At 37.7% G+C, this 23,519-nt stretch overlaps 1 protein-coding gene across 7 annotated transcripts in view; it reads right to left on the bottom strand.

The window, feature by feature from the left end:
• Positions 1-23,519, bottom strand: part of LOC128696978 (protein ST7 homolog) — a 113,035-nt gene that overhangs the window by 18,267 nt on the left and 71,249 nt on the right. For 5 of the 7 annotated variants that reach the window (XR_011393299.1, XM_053788434.2, XM_053788436.2 and 2 more), the window contains 3 exons: positions 21,042-21,158; positions 10,444-10,634; positions 5,720-5,822 (listed from right to left, as the gene is read on the bottom strand). Coding sequence is in view for 6 of the 7 variants with exons in the window: in XM_053788434.2 (XP_053644409.1) it covers positions 5,720-5,822; positions 10,444-10,634; positions 21,042-21,158 (411 nt within the window). In the remaining variant the exon portion in view is untranslated. The remainder of the gene's footprint in view (positions 1-5,719; positions 5,823-10,443; positions 10,635-21,041; positions 21,159-23,519) is intronic. The other 2 variants (XM_053788435.2, XM_053788433.2) reach the window with 1 other exon arrangement.

Genomic DNA, 23,519 nt, shown 5'->3' with positions numbered 1-23,519 from the left:
TAGATGGGAAAAGAGGAAGGTGGCAACAACAAGTAAGAGGGAGGTGAAAGTGTATAAACTAAGGGAGGAGGAAGTTCGGGGGAGATATAAGCGACTGTTGGCAGAAAGGTGGGCTAGTGCAAAGATGAGTAGTGGGGGGGTTGAAGAGGGTTGGAATAGTTTTAAAAATGCAGTATTAGAATGTGGGGCAGAAGTTTGTGGTTATAGGAGGGTGGGGGCAGGTGGAAAGAGGAGTGATTGGTGGAATGATGAAGTAAAGGGTGTGATAAAAGAGAAAAAGTTAGCTTATGAGAGGTTTTTACAAAGCAGAAGTGTTATAAGAAAAGCAGAGTATAATGGACAGTAAAAGAAAGGTGAAGAGAGTGGTGAGAGAGTGCAAAAGGAGAGCAGATGATAGAGTGGGAGAGGCACTGTCAAGAAATTTTAATGAAAATAAGAAAAAATTTTGGAGTGAGTTAAACAAGTTAAGAAAGCCTAGGGAAAGTATGGATTTGTCAGTTAAAAACAGAGTAGGGGAGTTAGTAGATGGGGAGAGGGAGGTATTAGGTAGATGGTGAGAATATTTTGAGGAACTTTTAAATGTTGAGGAAGAAAGGGAGGTGGTAATTTCATGCACTGGTCAGGGAGGTATACCATCTTTTAGGAGTGAAGAAGAGCAGAATGTAAGTGTGGAGGAGGTACGTGAGGCATTACGTAGAATGAAAGGGGGTAAAGCAGCTGAAACTGATGGGATCATGACAGAAATGTTAAAAGCAGGGGGGGATATAGTGTTGGAGTGGTTGGTACTTTTGTTTAATAAATGTATGAAAGAGGGGAAGGTACCTAGGGATTGGCAGAGAGTATGTATAGTCCCTTTATATAAAGGGAAAGGGGACAAAAGAGATTGTAAAAATTATAGAGGAATAAGTTTATTGAGTATACCAGGAAAAGTGTATGGTAGGGTTATAATTGAAAGAATTAGAGGTAAGACAGAATGTAGGATTGCGGATGAGCAAGGAGGTTTCAGAGTGGGTAGGGGATGTGTAGATCAAGTGTTTACATTGAAGCATATATGTGAACAGTATTTAGATAAAGGTAGAGAAGTTTTTATTGCATTTATGGATTTAGAAAAGGCATATGATAGAGTGGATAGAGGAGCAATGTGGCAGATGTTGCAAGTATATGGAATAGGTGGTAAGTTACTAAATGCTGTAAAGAGTTTTTATGAGGATAGCGAGGCTCAGGTTAGGGTGTGTAGAAGAGAGGGAGACTACTTCCCGGTAAAAGTAGGTCTTAGACAGGGATGTGTAATGTCACCATGGTTGTTTAATATATTTATAGATGGGGTTGTAAAAGAAGTAAATGCTAGGGTGTTCGGGAGAGGGGTGGGATTAAATTATGGGGAATCAAATTCAAAATGGGAATTAACACAATTACTTTTTGCTGATGATACTGTGCTTATGGGAGATTCTAAAGAAAAATTGCAAAGGTTAGTGGATGAGTTTGGGAATGTGTGTAAAGGTAGAAAGTTGAAAGTGAACATAGAAAAGAGTAAGGTGATGAGGGTATCGAATGATTTAGATAAAGAAAAATTGGATATCAAATTGGAGAGGAGGAGTATGGAAGAAGTAAATGTTTTCAGATACTTGGGAGTTGACGTGTCGGCGGATGGATTTATGAAGGATGAGGTTAATCATTGAATTGATGAGGGAAAAAAGGTGAGTGGTGCATTGAGGTATATGTGGAGTCAAAAAACGTTATCTATGGAGGCAAAGAAGGGAATGTATGAAAGTATAGTAGTACCAACACTCTTATATGGGTGTGAAGCTTGGGTGGTAAATGCAGCAGCGAGGAGACAGTTGGAGGCAGTGGAGATGTCCTGTCTAAGGGCAATGTGTGGTGTAAATATTATGCAGAAAATTCGGAGTGTGGAAATTAGGAAAAGGTGTGGAGTTAATAAAAGTATTAGTCAGAGGGCAGAAGAGGGGTTGTTGAGGTGGTTTGGTCATTTAGAGAGAATGGATCAAAGTAGAATGACATGGAAAGCTTATAAATCTATAGGGGAAGGAAGGCGAGGTAGGGGTCGTCCTCGAAAGGGTTGGAGAGAGGGGGTAAAGGAGGTTTTGTGGGCAAGGGGCTTGGACTTCCAGCAAGCGTACATGAGCGTGTTAGATAGGAGTGAATGGAGACGAATGGTACTTGGGACCTGACGATCTGTTGGAGTGTGAGCAGGGTAATATTTAGTGAAGGGATTCAGGGAAACCGGTTATTTTCATATAAATTTAGTTATTTAGTATCCACACTCCATGAGATACACCTCTCAGAATAAATACTCTGTATAATCAAAGGAGAGGATATTAATTATGTGCACAATATATCAAATTCATGTGGGTCATACAGTACAAAGGAGAGAAAAGATTCCAGTGCTAGCAGAATAAGAACTGAAAGAGTGCAAAAATTTTGTGAGGGAGTACAAGTGAATAGAAAGTTGGTCTTTATCATGAAACTTAGCTTATTATGACAAAATATTTACTTCATTTTAGTGTAAATTGTGGATAATGTAAAGGACTTCAATTATTTGAAAGATTTATGCCTTGGCCATATTAAATGTAAAAGACTCATGAAATTGTAATAACAAGATTGCAAATAAACCACAGAAATGTTGGGTATTAAACCCATAGCTTACACACTGGCCTGGAGTTTTTGGACTCACTTGATATGGGTTCAATCCCTACCTGTTCCATGGTTTTATATAATATGTATATACATGGAAAGGATCAAAAAATAATAGTTTATGGGAAGTATTCCTGTTCCCTTCCAAATGTAAGGTATGCCTCACAGACAATCTTTAAACAAAACAAAGTGGCTTGTGGCTCAAGTGGTTATACATTTTGTTCACAAATGCAGGAACAAAGTTTGATCCTGGCATGAGTGGTAACATTAGGCAGTCATGTAGGTACTCAAGACAGAAAAGAGGGAGCATGGAGGAAGAGAATGTATTCAGATATTTGGAAAGAAATATGTTGGTAGGTGGGTCTATGAAAAATGAGGTAAACCACTTAGTAGATTAGGAGAGGAGGGGAGAGGTAGGTGATATGTTGAAGAAGAATGTACCACAGTATAGTTATACCAACACTTTTACATGTAATTGAGGCATGGGCTTCAAACACTGCAGCAAGGAGGAGGCTGGAGGCAGTAAAGATATGTTAAAAAGCAATAACTGGGTTGAATATTATGCCAAAAATTTGGAGCATAGAAATTAACCCTTTCAGGGTCCAAGGCCCAAATCTGGAGTCACGCACCAGTGTCCAAGAATTTAAAAAAAAAAAATTTGTTATTTTTTCTTATGAAATCGTAGAGAATCTTTTTGTGAAGGTAATAAAACAAAAAGTACGAAATTTGGTGGAAAATTGACGAAATTATGCTCTCGCGAATTTTGATGTGTCAGCGATATTTACGAATCGGCGATTTTGCCGACTTTGACTCCCATTTTAGGCCAATTACATTATTCCAATCAACCAAATTCTTAGCTATTTCACTAGTATTACTTCTACTCTATCGATTGAGCACAAGAAATCGCCAAGTCAACTGTTTCAACTACAAAATAAAGTGATCGGAAATTGTTAATTTGGCCAATTTAACACAAAGTTCAATGTAGGCATTCCTGGCACTAAACTAACATTTCCTCTGTTCATTAGTTATGTTTTGAGGCTTTACAAATAAATTCCATTTTGATTTTTTATTCACATAATGAATTTTTATTCACACCAAAAAATAGAAGATTTACTGTTATGCAATATTGTAATAATTGTATAAATATCATCACCATATTTGTGAATGTATATTAGACCCACCAGCTGACGTGTATTAGACGTGTGAGGTCGTTTGTTTACTCTTGAATATCGGCAAAAATTTAACATTTCTGCTACTTTGAGCTCAGTTTCAAGCCATTTCCAGTGCTAAAACCAATCAAAATCATCTCTATTTCTGTAATATGTCTTCCATTCTATCAAATGAGACCAAGAAATCGCAAATACAACTATAAAAAACATACGAAAAACACTGCAAAGTTGCTGTTTTAATCGAAAAATCATGATTTCATTTTTTTTCTCTCATTATACACAGTGTGCTGCAGGATCTGTTTTATGTGGTGCACACATACCACATAGATGTATTCTCTCATATCTAGGCCCAAATGTACCACTCACAGTTTATCAGAGTGAGCTGAGCTCATGGCGTAGATCTACGGTTTGGACCCTGAACGTAAAGCCGTAGATCTACGGGACGGACCCTGAAAGGGTTAAAAGACAGTATGTGGTTATCAAAAGAATAATTCAGAGGATTGAGGAGGGGTTACTGATGTGGTCTGGGTATTTAGAGAGGAAAAAAAAAAAAACAGTGATTATGTATGAATGATGGTGAAAGTATTGAATGATGATGAAAGTTTTTTTTTTTTTTTTTTTTGGGGGGGGGGGGTTCTTTCTTTTTAGGTCACTCTGTCTTGGTGGGAAACGGCCAACGTGTTAAAAAAAAAAAAAAAAACAGAATTATGAAGATGCATAAATTTGGGTGGAAGGAAGGAGAGAGAGGGGTCATCTCAGGAAGGGTTGGAGAGAGCAGGGGGTAAGGAAGTTTTCAGTGCTATGAGCTTGAGCATGCCAGATCAGAACGAATGAAAACAAGTAGTTTTACGGCTTAACATGCTGTCAGAGTGCAAGCATGGTAATATTTATAAAGCAATTCAGATAAACCAGTTAGAAGGACTAAGTCCTGGAGTACTGTGCTGCACTCTGAAGGTGTGGTAGGGTATAGAAGCCCAAAAGGTCAACTGAACTGTAATGTCTGTCCACTTCAGGAAAGACAGTTATTGAACATGTAATGGTCAATGAGTTTCCATTTTTTTGAGTCACCCTACCTATGTGGGAGACACTCAGTGTCAATAAATAAAATGATACAAGATGGGAGGTGACACAATTGGCCAATTTTGATGACACTGTGCTAGGAGATTCAGTTTAGTAGAGGAATTTGAAAGGGATGTTCAATAATGAAAGTTGAGTGTGAACACAGAAAAAAGAAAAGTGATGAAGCATGAAAAAATTGGGTAATAAACAACTGGGCATGAAATTTGAGGGAAAATGGATGAAGTTACAGGTATTTGTTTTTTGCAACCTGATATGCCATTGGAATGTGAGCAAGATAGCATGAAAAAATTAATGAAAAATAGTTCGAAGGATTTAGATTCTAACAGTGGAAGGTATAGTGCCTGCACTCTGAAGGATGGGTAGGGATGATGCAGTTTGGAGGACAATTTGAGATATCATGACTGCACACTTCCGACTGGACAGTTATTGAATGAATGAGAGTTGGTGCATTTCCTCCTTTGGGTTACCCTACCTTTGTGGACACAGGCTGTTGTTAAATATTGCACATCCAGTCCATCATGCACTTTTTAAGAGTGCAAGATAAACATTACATAATTCCATTTTATGGAATTGTATATATTTGGATGCTGTACCTCTTCAGAGAAAAAAATACTACGAATAAATATATATAAATTGCTTTACTTTCCACTTATTCTAAAGTGTTTTTATTTCAAATTTTCTGTTACCACTTCCCCATATGTTTTCCTATTTTATTTAGAAGTCATATGTATCATCATCAACATTCTTGATTAGAAAAAGATTGTTCGGTACTGTACTGCAAATGTACACTTAAACTTTTAATACATTTAAGTGGCTACCTTGGGAACATGTGGATTGAACTCTACAGCACGGTGAATAGCTTCAACCGCTGCCATTTCTGCTGCTGTGAGACCACGTTTACTGGCTATATCTGGAGAAAATCTGGAAAAAAAGCAATATCATTTATAGTAGTCCAATGTAACACCAAGATTTTTTCATCCATATACTTTATGCATACTTCCACAAAAACAAAAATGAACTATCCTGTACTTCATGTACATTAGGTAACTATAAAAGTATTTTCACTGAGAATAAGAAAAAGTTTTGGTGTGAAATTAATAGGTTGAGAAAACCAAGGGAACAAATGGATTTAACATTAAAGACAGAAGAGGAGACTTATTAGATGGGAAGTTGTATCAGGAAGATGGAGGGAATATTTTGAAGAACTGTTAAATGTTGGTGAAAAGAGGGAGGTTGTGATTTCATGCAATGGTCAGGGAAGTATACAGTAGGGCCTCACTTTACGGCATTTTACTTTATGTCATTCCGCTAATACGGACATTTCAAATTATGACCAAAATTCGCTATACGGCTCCCCCAACCTGACTTTCTAATACAGTCGCCGTGCCCCACCAGGTTTGTTTACATTCTCCGTTAGCTCCATAAGCACCACATCTCTCCATTATGTCTGGAAACTCCAAAATTTCAAGTGTTTTTAAAAGTTATTTCATATTTTATATATACTCTGATAATTATACTTACGTATACCTGTACCTAAATACACACTGTGCTGGCGTGCAGGTACACATTAAAATCAGTAAGAGTGTCTTATGTCTTGAGATGCCATATTAGTAATGATAATAATAATACTCAATGATAATCAGAGTCTCATTAAATGTTGTATATTATGTTAATAAACACATTTTCATTGATCCATCTATGATATTTTTTCAAAAATATATAATAAACATAACATTAAAATAATATACGACACGATACATAACATATAAAGATGATAAATACACTCCACTGTAGAATAAATTAACATAAACATGCGATGTGGTAGCCAGACGACTTGTACGAGTGACGGCAAGAATAACATAAGAGAAAATGTGTTACTGGGGGTAACTGTAGAAAATGATTCCTTTCGTATGCCTTCGCTCAAAGCGTCATTTCTTCTAAAAATGGTGTTACATGAGAATGGGAGTGTTCCTCTTTATTCTACCATATCAACGTAGAGACAACTTGTACACAAACCAGACGTGTTCGCCTGGTTTGTTTACATAACTCCGCACCTGTCCTCTCTCACGTACTCATTCTCTCTCTCTTTAATTTATTTGTTTTACCTCGTTTACTCACCTCTGAACCTACATAAGACTACAAATATTTAAAGGTAAGTAATGAGTGAACTGTATATGCATTTCATAGCTCTGGGACGCTTAGATGTCATAGAATATTATGTGTGGGTGGGTTGGCCTGGTGTGGTAGCCTGGCTGGCTACCATACATACCACACTTGATTTCTTATAATAAATACTACTCATCTCACCCTACATTAAGACTACAAACATTTTAAGTTAAGTAATGAGTATACTACTATATGTGTATTTTACTTTTCTATTGTTTTTTAATGCCTATTTATATTGCTAACTTAATATATGTTAGTGTAAACTTGTTATCTAGTATTTATATTCATTTATAAGTGGAAAAAAAGTGTGTTCCACTTTACAGCAGTAGCCTGGAACCTAACCAGCTGTATAAATGGGGCCCTACTGTACTATCTTTTAGGAGTGAAGAAGAGCCAGGTGTTAGTGTGGGGAAGGTGCATGAGGCTGTGGTTAAATAAAAGGGTATAAGGCAAATAGGATTAATGGGATCAAGACAGAAATGTTAAAATCAGGTGGGGATATAGTTTTGGAGTGGTTGGTACTTTAGTTCAATAGATGTATGAAAGAGGGAAAGGTACTTATGGACTGGCAGAGAGCATGCATAGATCCTTTGCATAAAGAAAGGGAGACAAAAGAGAAAGTAAAAATTATGGGGGGAATAAGCCTGGTGAGTTTACCCAGTAAAGTGTGTGGTAAAGTTTTTACTGAAAGAATTAATGGCAAGATGGAAAGCAGAACCACAGATGAACAAAGAGGCTTTAGGAAGAGTAGGGGATATGTAGACCAAGTGTTTACATTGAAGCATATAAGTGAACAATATTTACATAATTTAAAGAAGTTTTTGTTACATTCATGGATTTAGAAAAAAATAGGGAAAACAATGTGGCAGATGCTGCAAGTGTATGGAACAGGTGGTAGGTTACTCAAAGCAGTTAAGAGTTTTTATGAGGATAACAAGGCTCATGTTAAGAGTATGAAGAACAGAGGAAGATTATTTTCCAGTAAAAGTAGGCTTTAGACAGGGATGTGTGATGTCACTATGACTGTTTAATCCTTTGACTGTTTTGGCTGTATATATACGTCTTATGAGCCAGTGTTTCAGATGTATATATACTCAATAATTCTAGCGGTTTCAAATCAAGCAGGAGAAAACTGGTAGGCCCACAAGTGAGAAAATGAGTCTGTGTGGTCAGTGTGCACTGTACAAAAAAAATCCTGCAGCACGCAGTGCATGAGAAAAAAACTCCGACCGTGTTTTTGGATTAAAACGCCAACTTTGAAGTGTATTTTTGTATATTATTTATGGTTGTTTTCCCATTTTCTTGGTCTCATTTGATAACATGGAAAACATTTTACAGAAACAGAGATGATTTTGATTAGTTTCATGATGAAAACAACCTTGAAATTGAGCTCAAAGTAGCAGAAATGTTCAATTTTTACCAGCATTCAAGAGTAAGCAAATCACACAACACGTCCAATACACATCAACTGGGGAGTCTAATACTCTTTCACTAGTGCATTGATATTATTTATACCATTTTTACAATAATGCAGTAGTCTGCATAACATAATATAAGAGGGGCCTGGAGACGTGACTAATGAACAGAGGATATGTTATTTTAGTGCCAAGAATGTCTGCATTGTTTATTCTGGACCCTATTTTGAAATTGGCATCTTTTTTAATTTGTGTGAAATTGGCTAAACTGCCAATTTCTGACCACTTTATTGGGTAGTTGAAATTGGTAAATGGGTGGTTTCTTGTACTCAATTGATAGACAAAATGGAGTTCTAAAGAAATAGCTATGAGTTTGGTCAACTGGAACAATGGAATTGGCCAAAAATAGGGCTCAAATTCGGCGAAATCGCCGAGATCGCTAACTTCACGGGAGCGTAATTCTGTAAGTTCTCGATCAAATTTCATACTTTTGGTGTCATTACCATCAGGAAAAGATTCTCTATTATTTCACAAGAAAAAATAATTTTCAAAGGGTTAATATATTTGTAGACGAGGCTGTAAAGGAAGTAAATGCTAGGGTGTTGGGGAGAGGTGTGGAATTAAAATATGAAGAATCTAATACAAAATAGGAGTTGTTGCAGTTGCTTTTTGCTGATGACACTGTTTTGGGGAGATTCTGAAGAGAAGTTACAAAAGAACATTAAAAGTGAACATAGGAAAGAGCAAGGTTGTAAGGTTAAGGAATGACTTAGGTAATGAAAGAATGAATATAGTATAGGAAAAAGGGAGTATAAAAGAAGTAAATGCGTTCAGTTATTTGGAAGTGAGCATGTCGGTGAATGGGTCTATGAAAGACAAGGTGAACCATAGAACTGATGAGGGGAAAAAGGTGTGTGGTGCATTTGAGGTATCTGTGGAGAAAAAGAATGTTATACATGGAGGCATAAAGGGGAACATATGAGAGTACAGTGGTACCAACTCTCTTATATGGGTGTGAAGCATAGGTTGTGAATGTTGTAGTAAGGAGGAGGCTGGAGGCAGTGGAGATGTGTCTGAAGGCAGTGTGCTGTAAATATCATGCAGAGAATTTGTAGCCTGGAGATTATGAAGAGGCGTAGGGTTACTATATAAGTATTATCCAGAAGGCTGAGGAGGGGTTGTTGAGGTGGTTAAGACATTTAATGAGAGTGGAGCAAAATAGGATGACTTGGAGGGTGTATAAATCTGCAATGGAAGGAAGGCAATGTAGGGGTCACCCTAGGAAAGGTTAGAGGGAGGGAGTCAAGGTTTTGTGTGCAATGGGTTTGGACATCCAGCAGGCATGTGCGAGCGTGTTAGATTGGAGTGGAGGCATGTAATTTTTTGGACTTGATGAGCTGTTGGAGTGTAAACAAGGTAAGAAATGTGAAGGAATTCGGGGAAACTGATTAGCCGGACTTTAGTCCTTTAGGTGGTAAGTACAGTGCCTGCACTCTGAAGGAGGTATGGGGGATATTGCATTTTGGGGTGTTAATGTTACAGTTTTATAACTGTAGTGTAAGCACAACTCTTGCAGAACAGTGATGGAGTGAATGATGGTGAAAGTGTTTCTTCTTTTCAGGTCACCCTACCTCAATGGGAGACAGCCAAATTTACACACACACACACACACAAAAAAAAAAAAAAAAAAAAAAAAAAAAAAAAAAAAGTATTTCTGCATCATGGGAGATGAGACTCTCACTTGCAAGGTATGCTGCCTTATTCACACAAATAGTTACAATTGGAGGAGTGAATGTAAAGCTTTAATGCTGAACTTAATAAAGACGTGTTGAGCAAACTTTTTAACGCTTTGCTCTCTACAGAGCTTTATCAAATTAATTGATAAAGATCTATACAAAGCAAACCACTGTCACAATAAAAGCTTGTCTACATCTTTCCTTCATACTGGAGGAGACACTTACTTATCAGCTACTGTGCGCGCCTTCAAGAGTGCCGCTGTGTAACATATAGTAGCAGACTTGGGTAGTGCTATATCATCATATTTAGCCAGAACTGCCTGAGCATCAGCATATGCCCCGACCTCTAGTAGCGCCTCCAGAAGATTTTCATGAAGGTTTAACACATTCATAATTGGAGGCACTTCTTTGGTTAACTGTAAAGATTAAACAATGTTGCATTATTCATCATGATAATCAACAATAATTATTATTATTATTATTTGTTGGGTGTCCTCTTGAAGACCTCTACACTTGTTCCAGCAGTGTTTCTGTTATCTTCTGGTAGTGTTAAATAATCTATGTCTATGGATATTGATACAATATTCTCCTGTGTGGCTCACAGTGCCCTTGCTTTTCACAGGGTTTATTGTACATTTTCTCTCATATCTCTCACTCCAGTATACTGTTATAGCAGTGTGCAGATCTGGGACTAGACCATCAAGAACATCCACGTATAAATTATCATGTATCTCCTCCATTCCAAAAAGTTTGTATTTAGGGTTTTGAGGTGTTCTTAGTAATTTAAATGTTTTATTGGCTCTCTGCAGGCTGTAAACACACACTGAATCTATTTCTCACTTTAATAATAATCTCTCCTTTTGCATGCCATAATTACTTGTTTAACCCTTTACCACATAATTCATGGCAAAATGTCTATACGGCATAATTTGCATTTTCACTCTGGCCACCAAATCTGCTGCCCAGAGTGAAGTTATCTCAGATCTAAGACTGCACATTCTTAGTATATTTCTGTGAGTTTTACTATAAACAACCTAAGATAAGGATACTGCAACAAATACCTTACCTTATCTATTTTATTTTTTAACATGCTGGCCATCTCCCACCAAGGCAGGGTGACCCTAAAAAGAAATACTTTCACCATCAATCACACTGACTTGCCATTGCAGATATGACAGTTGTCACTCCAAAAAGCAAATATTCCAGATCTTTCCTTTGGAGTGCAGGCATTATGCTTCCCACCTCCAGGACTTAAATCCAGCTAACTAGTTTCCCTGAATCCCTTCAAAAAACGTTACCATGCTCACACTCCAACAGCTCATTATATTCCAAAAACCATTCGTTTCCACTCACTCCTGTCTAATACTCTCACACATATACCCTTCGATAATAGCAGGGGGCCATCTCCCCCACAGCCCAGTCCCAGACCAGACCTCCCATTTACCAGCCTGACTGATCATGCTGATAAGGAACTGCCTTGAGGAACTTATCAAGTTTCCCCTTGAAGATACTAACAGATTTATTAATACAGTAATTTCCCTTATGCATGAAAGGAAGGCATTAGAAAATCAAGATTATTATAATCATGGGGGAGCGCTAAACCCATAGGATTATACAGCACCTGTGGGGGGGGGATGAAAGGTATTCAGGCTCAATCCAGGGAACTGGAGCACAGATCCAATTCCCTAAATCAAGAGCCTCTCACCAGCATCAAGGAACTTCCCTTGAGGGAAGAAAGTCAAAAAACCCTTACACTTATCAAGTTCCCTCTGTGTCCTCATCACACTTCTGTTTTGTACTGGACTTATTTTGCACTGTCTACCAAGTCTCTTGCTTTCATATGGAGTGATTTTGGTGTGCAAGTTAGGGACCAGTCCCTCCAGGATTTTCCAATTAAAAATTATGATGTACCTTTCTCACCTATATTCCAAGGAGTATAATTTGAGGGAATTCAAGTGATCCAATAGTTCAGATGTTTCACTGTATTTATGTACATGGGAAGTAAAGAGATGTATGATTTCTAGTTCTGAAATATCTCCTGCCTTGAAAAGGGCTCTTAATATACAGAAGTATTCCAGTGTGGAGAAAATAAGAGACTTAAAGAGTACAGTACTGTACCATCATTGACTCGGTCTTTTTTTTTTTTAATATTCTTGTTATCCATTGTATCAATAATAATGTACAATATTTTTTGAATTGGAAAGAATAATTAAAATTAAAATTTTCTTTTAGCTAAATACAGTAAAATGCCAAATATTCCTCTACTATGCACCATTTTACCCATACACCACCATTGAAATTTTGTTTTATTTTACCAGTTTCACTGTAAACAAACAACATTCACACTGGAAGCTTGACTCTCTGATGTAAACAATGCTCACACTTTTGTGTTTAATTTTCAGTCTTTGTCATCACCCTGTCTTGTCTCTGGATATTAACTAAGACACCATAATGAAATACCAGTGATGCTGGAGGTGCTAAGCACTAAAATAAGCATAACACTCAAGGTACATTTGGAAAAACAAAATCGTGTAGGGAAAGGTAGAGTCCATCAACTGATGTAGCAAGCCTAGGGATTTTCTCTGCACATATATGGATATACAGCCACTTTAATCATCTCCACAAACTTTTACTGCAATAAGCAAGAAGAACAAGGAACTTAATATATGATAAAATTCTTTTTTGTTACTTTTTAGCATATTTTAAGATGAGAAAATTGCAACCATTAGGGTGAATGGAGCATCAGTAGGAAGTACACAGTCCCTGGGAAACAAGAATATTTTATAAATTCTCATTAAAAATTACATATAAAAAAATCATGGAATATATCCTGAATCAAGGACAATAAATAATCAGCCATGTTCCTGTTCAAGCTAAATAAGCTTTTGGCTGATCAGATAGCTGGACCAGGCTGCTTCAAAATGGTCATGAGTTTAATGCAAAAACAGAAATCTCACTGAACTATTTCAAAATATTTTTATGCTATATACACGAAACCTAAATAACACCTTATATTATTCACCCATAAAATAAAAACATGTGTGATATGCCACTCTGTATCTATCCATGTCTTAAGCAGTATCATTCCCTGAAATGCATCTACACTGTAATATCAAACTGCAATACATAGCATTAGACACTGAAAACAAAAAAAGTGAAAAACAATCATAATTTGACATCATTAAATTTATGTAAAACATTTGTACTGCTATGCATATTTATGCAACTGCTGTGGCCAAGTTACTATTTTTCTCAACATCAACTTACCATTAAACCATAAGTTTGATTTGACTTTCATTTTTCTTTTCATAACTTTTAGAAAACCTTGGTAGTAGGTTCGTAGACAGTACCCACCCACAGAAGTACTACCGTCCTGCCAAGTGAGTGTAAAACGAAAGCCTGCAATTGTTTTACATGATGGTAGGATTGCTGGTGTCTTTTTTCTATTTCATAAACATACAAGATTTCAGGTACGTCTTGCTACTTCTACTTACACTTTGGTCACATTACACATGTATGTTTTTTTTTTTTTTTTTTTTTCAACAAGTCGGCCGTCTCCCACCGAGGCAGGGTGACCCAAAAAAGAAAGAAAATCCCCAAAAAGAAAATACTTTCATCATCATTCAACACTTTCACCACACTCGCACATTATCACTGTTTTTGCAGAGGTGCTCAGAATACAACAGTCTAGAAGCATAAACATATAAAGATACACAACATATCCCTCCAAACTGCCAATATCCCAAACCCCTCCTTTAAAGTGCAGGCATTGTACTTCCCATTTCCAGGACTCAAGTCCGACTATATGAAAATAACCGGTTTCCCTGAATCCCTTCACTAAATATTACCCTGCTCACACTCCAACAGATCGTCAGGTCCCAAGTACCATTCGTCTCCATTCACTCCTATCTAACACGCTCACGCACGCTTGCTGGAAGTCCAAGCCCCTTACCCACAAAACCTCCTTTACCCCCTCTCTCCAACCCTTTCGAGGACGACCCCTACCCCGCCTTCCTTCCCCTATAGATTTATATGCTTTCCATGTCATTCTACTGTGATCCATTCTCTCTAAATGACCAAACCACCTCAACAACCCCTCTTCTGCCCTCTGACTAATACTTTTATTAACTCCACACCTTCTCCTAATTTCCACACTCCGAATTTTCTGCATAATATTTACACCACACATTGCCCTTAAACAGGACATCTCCGCTGCCTCCAACCGTCTCCTCGCTGCTGCATTTACCACCCAAGCTTCACACCCATATAAGAGTGTTGGTACTACTATACTTTCATACATTCCCTTCTTTGCCTCCATAGATAACGTTTTTTGACTCCACATATACCTCAACGCACCACTCACCTTTTTTCCCTCATCAATTCTATGATTAACCTCATCCTTCATAAATCCATCCGCCGACACGTCAACTCCCAAGTATCTGAAAACATTCACTTCTTCCATACTCCTCCTCCCCAATTTGATATCCAATTTTTCTTTATCTAAATCATTTGACACCCTCATCACCTTACTCTTTTCTATGTTCACTTTCAACTTTCTACCTTTACACACATTCCCAAACTCATCCACTAACCTTTGCAATTTTTCTTTAGAATCTCCCATAAGCACAGTATCATCAGCAAAAAGTAACTGTGTCAATTCCCATTTTGAATTTGATTCCCCATAATTTAATCCCACCCCTCTCCCAAACACCCTAGCATTTACTTCCTTTACAACCCCATCTATAAATATATTAAACAACCATGGTGACATTACACATCCCTGTCTAAGACCTACTTTTACCGGGAAGTAGTCTCCCTCTCTTCTACACACCCTAACCTGAGCCTCACTATCCTCATAAAAACTCTTTACAGCATTTAATAACTTACCACCTATTCCATATACTTGCAACATCTGCCACATTGCTCCTCTATCCACTCTATCATATGCCTTTTCTAAATCCATAAATGCAATAAAAACTTCCCTATCTTTATCTAAATACTGTTCACATATATGCTTCAATGTAAACACCTGATCTACACATCCCCTACCCACTCTAAAACCTCCTTGCTCATCCGCAATCCTACATTCTGTCTTACCTCTAATTCTTTCAATTATAACCCTACCGTACACTTTTCCTGGTATACTCAGTAAGCTTATTCCTCTATAATTTTTACAGTCTCTTTTGTCCCCTTTCCCTTTATATAAAGGGACTATACATGCTCTCTGCCAATCCCTAGGTACCTTCCCCTCTTTCATACATTTATTAAACAAAAGTACCAACCACTCCAACACTATATCCCCCCCTGCTTTTAACATTTCTGTCATGATCCCATCAGTTCCAGCTGCTTTACCCCCTTTCATTTTACGTAATGCCTCACGTACCTCCCCCACACTTACATTCTGCTCTTCTTCACTCCTAAAAGATGGTATACCTCCCTGACCAGTGCATGAAATTACTGCCTCTGTTTCTTCCTTAACATTTAAAAGTTCCTCAAAATATTCTCGCCATCTACCCAATACCTCCATCTCCCCATCTACTAACTCCCCTACTCTGTTTTTAACTGACAAATCCATATTTTCCCTAGGCTTTCTTAACTTGTTTAACTCACTCCAAAATTTTTTCTTATTTTCATTAAAATTTCTTGACAGTGCCTCTCCCACTCTATCATCTGCTCTCCTTTTGCACTCTCTCACCACTCTCTTTACCTTTCTTTTACTCTCCATATACTCTGCTCTTCTTATAACACTTCTGCTTTGTAAAAACCTCTCATAAGCTACCTTTTTCTCTTTTATCACACCCTTTACTTCATCATTCCACCAATCACTCCTCTTTCCTCCTGCCCCCACCCTCCTATAACCACAAACTTCTGCCCCACATTCTAATACTGCATTTTTAAAACTATTCCAACCCTCTTCAACCCCCCCACTACTCATCTTTGCACTAGCCCACCTTTCTGCCAATAGTCGCTTATATCTCACCCGAACTTCCTCCTCCCTTAGTTTATACACTTTCACTTCCCTCTTACTTGTTGTTGCCACCTTCCTCTTTTCCCATCTACCTCTTACTCTAACTGTAGCTACAACTAAATAATGATCCGATATATCAGTTGCCCCTCTATAAACATGTACATCCTGGAGCCTACCCATCAACCTTTTATCCACCAATACATAATCTAATAAACTACTTTCATTACGTGCTACATCATACCTTGTATATTTATTTATCCTCTTTTTCATAAAATATGTATTACTTATTACCAAATTTCTTTCTACACATAGCTCAATTAAAGGCTCCCCATTTACATTTACCCCTGGCACCCCAAATTTACCTACTACTCCCTCCATAACATTTTTACCCACTTTAGCATTAAAATCCCCAACCACCATTACTCTCACACTTGATTCAAAACTCCCCACGCATTCACTCAACATTTCCCAAAATCTCTCTCTCTCCTCTACACTTCTCTCTTCTCCAGGTGCATACACGCTTATTATAACCCACTTTTCACATCCAATCTTTATTTTACTCCACATAATCCTTGAATTAATACATTTATAGTCCCTCTTTTCCTGCCATAGCTTATCCTTCAACATTATTGCTACTCCTTCTTTAGCTCTCATGTATGTACAAGCATATATATACACACCCCTCTAGGTTTTCTTCTATTTTCTTACTACTTCTTGTTCTTATTTATTTGCTCTTATCTCCATGGGGAAGTGGAATAGAATTCTTCCTTCTGTTTTTCTTTTTGGGTCACCCTGCCTTAGTGGGATATGGCCGGTTTGTTGAGAGGAGAAGAACTTTTAGAAAAATATGTATCCTTTTCGCACTGTATCTTTTTTTCAACATTTTTTCCCACACAGGGGAAGGAAGAGGCAGAGGGCTGCCTACCATTCTTGGGTGTTACAAAGTATACTGGCTTCTTCCTCAGAAATCTTATATTATAAGTATTACATTCAGGATGATGTACTCACCTACACAACTATTGGGTGGAAGTCCCCAAAATTTCCCATCAACATGAGAAAAAGTCGCAGAAAGCCACTAGTATTTACCAGACCCCTAAAATCTGAGAATAACACCACAAGAAGATTGATCCTACCCATAAAGACACAGCCTTTACTGCAGCAATCATCTACAGGATGATAAAATGGATTCTGACACTGTCACCACAAAAACTCTCTGGGACTTGACACAATCAAAGGTTAAAAAAAAAAAAAAAAGAGGTTAACATTCTGCGGGTGTATATATAATCCCTTATAAAGAAACCGGAGACTTGAAGACTCATGTTAACAAACACAGCGTGTGTGCTGCATCAATGAAAACAACACTTGCGTGGTGAGTAAGAATACTGTCATTCAAGAGAACCACACCAACAGAAAGTGTTTAGAAGTAGCTCTTGTTAGGATTACAAACATTATTCCTCAGAGCAAAGGGCTCTCAATTTAGCCTTGTCTCTTGCCCACATCATACTCAAGAATAGGAACAAATATAATCATAACACACTTGGATAATATTCCCGGGTACCAGAGTATTGCAATAGGCCTAACGTCCCTTTCATGCTTCCACGCACTGGACACTTCTCTATTTTCACCTGATGCACTACCCTCTTCATTATATACTGTACATGAGCACATCTTTGAATTTTTAGATTCACTTGAGAAACTTCACTAAATGTGAACTTAATGCTATGTACCTCAATTAATAAAAGTGGTTCTGTTTTCCTGAATCTGTTCATCATCATCGGTTGCCGTGTTCCTCCCTTAAGTCAATGTGACCTGACCTGACTAGGTTGGGTGCATTGGCTTAAGCCGGTAGGAGACTTGGACCTGTCTCGCATGGGCCAGTAGGCCTTCTGCAGTGTTCCTTCGTTCTTATGTTCTTATGTTCTTATTACACATAAAATACAAGCCATTGTTTATGTAGGTAAATTATTAAATTATTCCTGAACAGTAGCACCTAACTTTTTTAGTTTACCGATTTGCAGGATGTAGAAAACTGATGAAATACTTTATCTAAAAATTGAACAAAACCTAAGTTATAAAAATCAGTGATGGAGTGAGAGGTACCATGAAATGAGGGAAGGGAAACCAAAACTGTAACATAAGTGAACATGATAAGTCTAGCAACAGAAAATCAGATAAGTTACATAAGATCTGTAATTAAAAACAAAGATAGGCAAAAGCTGAACAAATGTAGCCAAGCAAAGTGAAGCAATAAAATAAACAGAAAAAATAAAACATAAGACTGAGTATAACAAACACTGAAATAAAATGGCATGTAACTACAGTACTTAAAACCTATTAAAGAAAACTACTTGACACCGACAAAGTTGTTATAATTTTTGCTGGTAAAGTAAAAAACTGAAAAGAATATGAAAGAGGAAAAAAAAAAGGCAAATTAGTATGATCACAAACTGCATTTATGATTTCAACATTTAAGAACAGTAAACTGGATATGGAAGAATTGGAATAACCTTAAGTGGCTTGTGCCATCTTGACCTACACCTGGCAAACACTTTGAGGATGCAGCACACTAAGCAGGAGAGGCATGGACGAACAATGGGCCCCTCAAATAAAGAACTGTCATACATTAAGAAATCCCTGTAATAAAATGAATTAGCCTGATGCAACAGTGGGCAAGCTAGGTAAGCAGTACAGTTATCCCAAATTGTATAACAGGCAAAGTGATACACACAACTTGTCTAGAAGATGTAGGAACAGCCATAAATGTTGAAGGCAGGCAAAGAGCCCAACAAAATATTCAGGAAGAGAGGTGAGAGTGGAACAGAGTAGAGGTGGTAACTGGGTTCCGCAACATTTTACATGTCGAACAAACCAAGCAAACAACTGCTTCATGGTTGTTGTGTATATCTAATTTATACAGGAAATACTTCTACTCAAGAATCATAATCACACACCTGGTCTTAATGCTTTTACTTATCCAAGAGAGGAAATGCCACCTGCTCTCGGGTACATCAATCACCAGCTTACAGCTGTATCAGCCTGGGGGCAAACGATGGCAGATTACATTTGCTTCTGAGGAAACACAAATGATGATGATGATAGTCTCTAGGCATGACAATGGTAGTGTTGAAGCCGTGGTAAGAATGAATGGGAATGTTTTGGAACCTAAGGATGAGGGAGTGATATCATCAGGGTGAAATATGATTCTAAACTAGGAAGAACCATGTGGTAAATCTTGTAAGCAAGCAACCAAGAATTAAAACCATTAAGAAATATCTCATACCTGCTTGACAGTAGAAGCAGCAAAACTTACACCTTGAGTATGCTCCACTTTCTTGGATTGCCTGCCCTTCACCTTACCTATGACTTCTGGACAAGGCTGAGAACCAAGCAAGATGATTTATCTCTTGCCTGGACCCAGCCTGGATAGATATGTCATTTCAGCAGACCCTTCAACACTGGAGAGACATGGGTGGCCTTACTGTTATGTACAAGGCCAAAATTGTATTAATGTTGGTAAAATTACTGACAATATGTTAGGTAAAAGGACATAAACGCAGGAGCTTTGTCAAGCTGTTACAGCTTGACAAAGCTCCTGCAGAGTGAAAAGTTGCCACAATAAAATGTCACATTAGTTACACTTGCGTCCTTTTACCTAACAAGGCCAAAACTGTAATAGTACCACACTTGGCTTCACTTTGTGGACAGCTAGAAGACAGCTCCTACACAAAAAGATGGGCAGTAAACAGCAACTACACTCTGGTTGTAACCTCTTCAAGAACATCACTTCATCTGATATCATTCACTCCTTGAATGACTTGAATTTAGAACATGTTTGTACAGCATAATAACATCAATGAAATAAAGTCAGCTGACCAAATGAAATCCTAGTCCACACCAAGCTCCAACTTTATCCTGTTCTCTGTTTGTATGTTTCATAACATTCAAAAGACTTTCAAATGAGTTGAAGTAGGTAAGCACTAAAAGCTTAACCAGTAAACGGTCCAAACGTATATATACGTTTTTTCAACATTTGAATGTAAAAAAGAGTAGATCTTTTTGTTTTTTACATTTGAAAATGTGTAAAAAAACTTTGAACTACTTTTTTTTTTGTTATGTATGAAAATATGTAAAAAAAAGTAGATCTACTTTTGTAGCACTACACATGTGAACGTAGATCTGCTTGGACCGTTTACGGGTTAAACATAACTGTAGATTATCTCACCCAGAAAAACTCTCGTGTAAATGAATGAATTAATGAGAGAGAGAGAAGAGAGAGACAGAGAGACAAAGAGAGAAAGAGACAAAGAGAGAGAGAGACAGAGAGAGACAGATAGACAGAGACAGAGAGAGAGAGACAGAGAGAGAGAGACAGAGAGAGAGAGACAGAGAGAGAGAGACAGAGACAGAGAGAGACAGACAGATAGATAGATAGAGACAGATAGAGAGAGAGAAATAGAGACACACAGATAGAGATAGAGACAGAGAGAGAGACAAATAGAGAGAAAGAATGAGAGAGGAGAGAAAGAATGAGAGAGAGAGGAGAGAAAGAATGAGAGAGAGAGAAGAGAAAGAATGAGAGAGAGGAGAGAAAGAATGAGAGAGAGAAGAGAAAGAATGAGAGAGCAGAGAAAGAATGAGAGAGCAGAGAGAGAATGGGAGAGAGAATGAGAGAGTGCCCAGCTGATAGCTGGATGTGAGATATGCCTCAGCAATGATCATGAAGAATTATGTGATAAATTTTGAAAGCAAGGCGGCTGCGGCGGTGGCTCAGAAGCCTACAGCACTAGGGCGCATCATGTACCTGCTCAACAGCAGAGGCTGCAAAACTCAGCGTGAGGCACAAGTTCACTCTCACCTTGAGTATACACCATTTTCTTGGATTGCTTGTTCCCCGTCTCATCTCTGACTTCTGCACAAGGTAGAGGACTGTACAAGATGACTCATCTCTCGCCTGGACCCGGCCTGGTTGGATCTGTCATTCCATAAAACCTTCAACACCAGAGATGCTGGAGGTCTTACTGTTAGGTACAAGGCCAATGTTATCAATGTCACACAGTTGACTCCTCTTCGCAGACAGCAAGAAGACAGTTATAACATCACACAATAGGTGGTCTTCACAAACAGAAGACAGTTATAACATCACACAATAGGTGGTCTTCACAAACAGAAGACAGTTATAACATCATATGATAGGTGGTCTTCGCAGATAGTATCAAAATAGTTATAACATCACATGATAGGTGAGCATCAACAATTTCACTTTAGCTGTACCTTTCTCAAAGGCTTATCTTTACTAATCATTCATGTTTGGAATGAGCTGTTGTAGAAATAAATTATCACAACATACGAACATTAGAAAAATACTGACCAAATGCAAAGTTTAGCCCACAAATGGTTCCAACCTTGTCTTAAAAATATTAAAGGTATTGCTAGGGTAATAAACTGAAACATGGTAATAGCTCTTGGCTCTGGATATAACCCATGTAATATTTTGAAAGGACTGTGACTTGTAGAATCTTATATTTGCAAAGTGTTTGTCCAAATGATTCTTGAAGGGCTGAATTATTCTTGCCCTAATAACTCCTGAGGAAAAACAAATCCAGGGCTGAATAACTCTGTAAAACAAGCTCTTACCCACATTAATGCCAAACGGCTTGTAAAAGATTCATAACATTATTTTGTGTAATTCTATTTCTTTGCCAAGCTCTTCATCCTTGAGTAAACCAAATTTGTTTAGTATCTTGAAGGTTTAAAGTGTCCTTCAATTTCCAATTGAGAAAATTTTAAGTGAATAAGTTTTTCTTCATAAGGGTTGCTTCATACTGATGATACACTACAAGTGTAGTTCCTCTTCTCTGCATCTTCTCAAATTTATCGACATCTATTATACAGTAGAAAACCATGCAGCATCTTCAAGATGGGGGTCTAAGAAATGTTCTGTAGTATTGATACCACTTTGAACTAAAAATTTTTTACTGTGAAGCCAAGCATTCTGCGAGCTTTACTGCTCACAGCAAGATATTGTTAGTATATTTTAGGTCTTTCTCTTGAATTATGTATCAGTAGGCTTTCTGACAAGTTATGCTAATACAGTACTTTAAATTATTATACACAAAATGCTTTACCTTGCACTTGTCCACAATGGTATTTTTCCTCACTTTCCTGACCACTGTAATAGCCTGGTCATGTCTCTGAATAGTGAAAACAGTCAGTCATGGATGCTGCACATCTCCTAAATTTTGTTTCATTCACAATCTTTTAAAAGTTTGAATGCAAACCCATTTCTAGATTTTTTTTTTTTAACATGTCAGACATCTCCCACTAAGGCAGGGTGACCCAAAAAAGAAAAACACTTTTACCATTATTCACACAATCGCTGTCTTTGCAAAGGTGCCCAGATACGACAATTTAGGTGTCACTCCAAACAGCCGATACCCCAAACCCCTCCTTTAACCCTTAAACGGTCCAAAGAGATCGACGTTCAAATTCGTAGTGCTACAAAAGTAGATCTACTTTTTTTACATATTTTCAAATATAACAAAAAAAAATGTAGATAAAAGTTTTTTTACACGTTTTCAAATGTAAAACAAAAAAGAAGATCTACATTTTTTACATACTTTCAGATGTTGAAAAAACGTATATATACGTTTGGACCATTTAAGAGTTAAAGTACAGGCATTATACTTCCCAACTCCAGGACTCAAGTCTGGCTACCTGGTTTCCCTGAATCCCTTCACAAAATATTACCCTGCTTACACTCCAACAGCTTGTCAAGTCCCAAAAAACATTTGTTTCCATCATTCACTCCTATCTAACATGCTCATGCATGCCTCTTTTACCCCCTTCCTCCATCCTTTGCTAGGATGATCCCTACCCCTTGGTCAAAGACCGAGTCCTGAGAGAGACTACTCATCACACTTCACCCGAGACTACATTATTTAAAACTACTTGCTGTTTCATGTCATTCTGCCAATTACTGATCCAGGTCAGAAGATTGTGTCAGCATAGTTGCTGATCCCCTGTATATGTTGTGTAGCATAGATGAGTATCATAGTACCATCCATATGTATTATATAGACGACACCTTGCCAGACTTAGCGGCTAACATGTGATGCCACACAGTGCTGCCAGTGGGCAGGAGTCACCCTGTCCCTTTCTCAGTTCACGGATAGACCTACAGGCAACAGGCTAGGCTGGGCCTTTCCCTCACAACCTTGCTAATATAAGTGTATACAACTCAACAATTGTGTTTATCTCCAACCATCATATCTCCATGGAACCCTCCCAACAATTGTCCTTATGCTATGAGACTTTAATTTAAGATAAGATTAAG

The sequence above is a fragment of the Cherax quadricarinatus genome, chromosome 49 (genome assembly GCF_038502225.1).
Source record: "Cherax quadricarinatus isolate ZL_2023a chromosome 49, ASM3850222v1, whole genome shotgun sequence".
Taxonomy (NCBI): Eukaryota; Metazoa; Arthropoda; class Malacostraca; order Decapoda; family Parastacidae; genus Cherax; species Cherax quadricarinatus.
The sequence above is the reverse complement of the archived record's forward strand: the minus strand, read 5'-3'. Positions and strand labels throughout refer to the sequence as shown.